Source organism: Opisthorchis viverrini (assembly GCF_000715545.1).
Source record: "Opisthorchis viverrini unplaced genomic scaffold opera_v5_584, whole genome shotgun sequence".
Classification (NCBI taxonomy): Eukaryota; Metazoa; Platyhelminthes; class Trematoda; order Opisthorchiida; family Opisthorchiidae; genus Opisthorchis; species Opisthorchis viverrini.
In genome coordinates this window covers 158,192-164,238 of record NW_008752242.1, presented here as the reverse complement: position 1 = coordinate 164,238, position 6,047 = coordinate 158,192, and the positions used below count along the sequence as shown (strand labels likewise).

General features: G+C 43.4%; 1 protein-coding gene across 1 annotated transcript in view; it reads right to left on the bottom strand.

Moving 5' to 3' along the window:
• T265_15538 (hypothetical protein) overlaps nucleotides 1–6,047 on the bottom strand; it is a gene marked incomplete at both ends in the record, with an annotated part of 127,460 nt that overhangs the window by 9,480 nt on the left and 111,933 nt on the right. The window contains one exon of the mRNA XM_009178537.1: nucleotides 211–255. Within this exon, the coding sequence (XP_009176801.1) occupies nucleotides 211–255 (45 nt within the window). The remainder of the gene's footprint in view (nucleotides 1–210; nucleotides 256–6,047) is intronic.

The window sequence follows — 6,047 nt, the reverse complement described above, 5'->3', positions numbered from 1 at the left end:
CCAATTAGTTTACTACATAAGAGCAAAACGTAAGATTCAGTTGGATTAGTCAGAACCAATTTTCAGACTGACCAACCGGCCACATGCTTGCAGGTTGAAGGGTCTCGCTTTAAATTCCAGTGGTTCCACTATCTACATGGTCGATTTGTTGAGTTTAAATTCATTCGGTTTTACTAAACAATAATTATTTTAAATGGGTACGCAACTTACTGGCATATCTTTTCTGCCCGTCCACGTCCACTGGCAACAGACATACTGAAAGAGAACCAATGTAAGTATTATGTGTAGCTTGCAAGCCAATCCAAATGCGATTGCACAGGTAGATGGAAAAAAACTGCACACGTTATTCATTGATTTCGTTGCAGAAAACGATACTTATGTTCTCCACCTAATGGGAGGCAATTCAAACCTAATATATCCATGTGGCTTCACATCACCTCGCACACTCATTTTACGTCCCAAGACCACCAGAAGTATAGTTGGTCACCGTAGCATGTTTGTCCTTTGAACACCTGCTGACTGTGTGAACAGGTACCCTTGGCGTTTTTAAACAATCACCTCCACCTCATCTAACGTCACATTTGGACGAATGCTTTGTGGCCAATCAGGAACGGCTTTCATTTCATATGAGAGCGTGCAAAATCAGAGAACTAGCCTACGGAGCAAGCCAGACAGACCACTGTGCGGATTCACTCAGCCAAACGCATCGAACGTATTCTGACACAATACAAACACTTTCAAAGTGGACTCATACACATGTCACCGGAGAGTTATGAAATAACCTAAATTATGTGAGCCACGCAAGAATCTGAGGAGTAATTCATTACTGAACGCATGTCGACACAATTTGTCCAAGGTTCTAGGATTTATGGGGATCAAAACTTTGCCATCGAGTTTGCTTAACCAGAGAATGGTCGAGGTAGGGGAACAAGGTTCAGAATAGCACACACGTCTAATTATATTTTGCAACATGACAAATATGGAGGTTAATTTACATCGGGCTGACGAACCACCAATTTCAATGATCGCCTGTGAAAATATTTTATCATCAGCCAAACTGATAGAATTACTTCGCCCCGTTACGAAAACCTGTGTTGTAGAACACAGAGGTAAAGCATGCTTAGGTGGGGAATATCGTTCTCGCATCAAAGCTCATAGAAATATGACTCCATTATACTATTTACCAAGATGACCAGATCTATCCGGAGGCAGTCCTACCATCTACGAAAAAATGTGTTTTAACCTCATGTAGCGCGCAGATTAAACGGACCCGCATATCGTCACCACGGATATGACAGAAGATTGCCGATGAGGATGACAACTGCAATCCGACATCACGATCGAAGATTCTCTGTCCCAAGCGAAAATGCGCGACTGCCAAACTTCAATAAAAATTTAGTGTTTATTAAATTGGCTGGGCAGAAATTTACAAAGTTTCGTTCCTGCTATTTGTTTCGGCAAAGCCACAGCCTGGTGAAGCTAAACCAGGCTCAGTTGTTTGGTAGCTTCCATCTCCGAAGGTGACTCATACGCTACAGTAGGCGGCCTGTAGGCCAGTAAATCGCTGCATGGATCAGACAAGTCGACGACCCACCTAGACTGTCAATTCGGCACAATCGGACGAACGTTTGCACGGGATCATGCTGGAAATTACAGCGAAAAGACCTGATATTGAGGTTCTAAGTTGATCTCTTTCATGTGGGGAGTACCAAAATGTTTCAGTACAAAACGTTTCGTTCAAACGATATCGTTCCAGCCGTCTTTGCGAAAGAAATTCCAAATCATATACGTCGCATGTCCACGCACACACCGGCATTAGCAGCTTGTTCTAGTGTGCCTCCTCGATTCTGTCTTTATAGCTACAATCTGTTCCGCACGTTGGTACACTCTGGTCTGCGGTCATTTCACTGAGGAATCATCCCTGTTCTCCCATGGCTGCAACGTGGCCAGTGGTGCCCCGTGTCAGATGCACAAGCTCCCTCGCACTCAGCTGACCGGTCGCTCTTGCCAAACGTATCTGAACACGAGGCGATGGCTGCAAACCTTCGAAGGAGTGGTCAAACAACTACTGGTGACGCAACACTCCGTCGAGTTATAGCAAAGCGCCATTCAATGCGTGCTGCGGGCTGGCGAAGAACACGGTCGGGTCATATACAGGTCCCATCTTGGGCGTCTTGATCCACTTTGTGGTCTGCTGACGGTCGGCTGGTGTGTCAAACTCCGCTGGAAGGGCGGATATACAAGGGAACTTGCCACTGGCATGCAACGTCAATACTATCTATCATTACACATGTAGTAATCCACGATTTACAATCCCACATATTGAATGCTTGCGGTCACAACCCTAAATATATTAAGCCACAGTTTTTGCAGAGCACACTGCACAGCGATTGGCGAACTATCATTTAGGGAAAATGACCCGAGAGCATTGATGTCTATAATATTGAACGCAGTCGCCCAATCGTTGACGGAGATCATGTTCTATCAAATCAATTCCAGATATGTTAACCCCATATCGAGCACGGCTATATAAAGGCGAGTGTGAGGATTAGCAGCCTGGAGGAAAGCCGACGCTCATGAATAGGTCATACAGCCGAAGATTATCAACACTGCATCTTTGGCATCCAGGTATTTGTCGAAAACACCACGAGCGTGGATTCTAATCCATTTGATTTTCCTTGGGATGGCGGTAAAATAACTCCTAGACTCCATGTAACAGTTCATCATTGTTCAAAATTATTTGTTAACAGGTGGGAAGGACAACTAATGTCGGGCAACGCACATAGTCACTTCAAATGACTAATCCTGTCAGGCTGTAATGAAAGTGACGGGACAAATTGGGACAGTGGCAATGTGGCAAGGCATCACTGATACCGAATATTTTCACGGAGTTCCTCTTGGACGGCGGACGTAATTTGGATCGTCAGTTTGAAACCGGTTACCTGTTTGAATTAGCGCAAGTGGGCTTGATGAGTGCGTTTCCGGAGGAAAGCTACCTGCGTTCACCCAATCGGAAGGTTAATCACCCAGTGTGAACATACTGGTGCAGACTGGTATCTGACGTTCAGCTATTCTGAACTAAAAACTGGAATCTCCATCGCGATTCACCAATCGTGCTCCAAATTACAAACTGATCGCCACAAAATCTCGTCGTCATACACCGGAAGACGAACAATTCATACGAACCGAAATAGACCAAATGCTTACCGAAGGCATAATCGAACCATCAAATTCTCCGTAGAGAGCACAACTGCCCGTTACCCGCAATACAAATCACAAGAAACGCATGGTGATAGACTACAGCCGGACAATCAATCGCTTCACTTACCCTGACGCTTATCCCTTACCAAGTCTCCACCAAATGATTGGAACCGTCGCACGCCACACTGTCTGCAGCACACTGGATCTCCAGAGTGCATATCATCAGGTTCCAATAATCGAGTCAGACTACTCATACACAGCGTTCGAAGCCGGGGCAACCTAAACCAGTTTCGGCGCGAGAGAAGAACGAGATTACTCCCCGATAATATAAATTTCTGCAATAACTGGTTCTTTTCGGGGCATGCAGTTTTTCGTTCGACAACGAGGTGCTTTATTCCCCACAGAACTTTCTCTGAAGCAAACCCAATCACTAGAGCTGTCATGTTAATATGCCGAATCGAGCGAATCGACGCTCACCAAAATGTCTGCGGCAAATAGCCCATAAAACCACAAATCAAACTATTCCAGCATTATCTGTTATTGAATTTTCGTGTGTGAGAAACGGGACCCAAGATGGGTATAGTACTTAATGCATTTTCATTAAAATTAGTCACGTGTGCATTCAGATGTGACGTTACCAATTATTTTTCCATTTCCTCCGGGTGGGACTGAAAGCCAAACGTGTGTATGAACGGTGGGAATATTTTCTTCGCGAGATGCTGAGATTCTCTCATTTGTCCACGCTTGGTGAATAATCATTCAAAGTGCTGTGGCTTATTCTTGCTCCACAAATATCCTTCTCCTTCATCACTTGGCAACACTGAGTTATCTCTCGTTCCGTTTTCTATTCTCAGTTTTCTCAGGAATCATTTCAGGCTAAACGCATACATGTCATGCGCAGTAAGCGTGTGTCGTTAGTCCCATTGCGATATTCTTTGAACCTTGCGAAAGAAAATTTTTAAACTACAGGTGTGTTATTTTGAGAGTATGCGCCTGCATGGCCACCATGATCCAACCTCACAAGTTGCCAGGGCATACATTTCTGCAAGCGATCACCTAATGTGTTCTTGTGCCACGATTTGGCATGTAGGCTATATTCTATTTAGTTTCCTCTTTTCTGTAGTGGTTTTCCTCCATGCAACTAATCAGCATTGCTATTTTCGTGCAAGGTAAAAATGCAAACGAATAGAAATAATGGATATTTCCAAACCGTAGATCCAAGCTCGTGCATGTTGTATGGGGATATGACTTTTTACACAGAGCCGGAATAAAGTGGCACCACCAGCACTAACATGGCCGCTTCCGTTTTCTCTCCTCAAAAATGAGTAAACTCATTTTGTTCCTAACTCAATGTCCCTAATTCTTTGGATAGATTTTGCAAGACATCAGGGGAGAGGATATGGATGAGGCACAAGGGTGCCTGAGCGAAATAATAAGGGATCGCGCTCAGTGAAACAAAGAAGCGTGCCCGAGAAATTACGAAAAAAATCAGCGGTATACTCAGTTATCGAGTATATTAATGGGGTAATGGAATGCTGTTAATGAGCGATATTTCCAAACCGTAGATCCAAGCTCGTGCATGTTGTATGGGGATATGACTTTTTACACAGAGCCGGAATAAAGTGGCACCACCAGCACTAACATGGCCGCTTCCGTTTTCTCTCCTCAAAAATGAGTAAACTCATTTTGTTCCTAACTCAATGTCCTAATTCTTTTGGATAGATTTTGCAAGACATCAGGGGAGAGGATATGGATGAGGCACAAGGGTGCCTGAGCGAAATAATAAGGGATCGCGCTCAGTGAAACAAAGAAGCGTGCCCGAGAAATTACGAAAAAAATCAGCGGTATACTCAGTTATCGAGTATATTAATGGGGTAATGGAATGCTGTTAATGAGCGCTCCGCATTGAGGTGTTAGATCTTAATTTTAACCTATATTTACCCGCCGCGTAACCTCTTAAAATTGTTTCATTTCTTGGTGATCGTTAAATTGTAAAACTTCATATTGATTGACCAGACCTAATAAATTAGCTGCCTGAATACGGCCCGAATACACCTGGCCTGTACTTTCCTTATTAGTGCCGTTGGGTTAGTTTCCACGATTTATCGATGAACATATCCATTTTCCGCTAGGAAAAACAGATACTTGCATGTCAACCGCTTTTTTCCAATACACTATACAGTGGAATGTACTTATTGGTTTTCTTTGTTTCTGACGGCCATTGTAAACGATTTTGCACATATTCTGTCGTACCTGGAAATTTGTGTCGAATGAGACGTATTGACTAAAATCACCATGTTGTCTTAACCACTCTCCCTCGTCCAGCTTTCCTGTACCTCAGTGAGTGTCTCTTGTGCAATTTTGTTTCAGTGGAAGTTTATCGAGTTTTACTTGTGCTGAATTACTGGTATTCTTTCTTGTGGCTGTTAGAGACTTGAAGTAACATCGACGATAAAATCATATATTTTGACAAAATGCACAATAGATGACTAAACTGCAGTGTTGTCATAGCGATTCGCAGCCATGAGTAGGATACTTTGGGACCAAAGCCTCAATTAACGCCCCTGCTCACAAGTGGAGTGAATTGCTGATCCATTGCGCACTGGTCTTATAATTGCAATTGGATGACCTAGCGAACTGGTACATCCATGTTGGGACCAATCAATTAACGCTCCTGCTCACAAGTGGAGTGAATTGCTGATCCATTGCGCACTGGTCTTATAATTGCAATTGGATGACCTACCTAACTGGTACATCCATGTGACAACGAAGGCAGGTGTGAATGAAAAATTGAACTCTTGATTGAAGCGTTAATATATAATTACATTTGATATTAATTATTTATA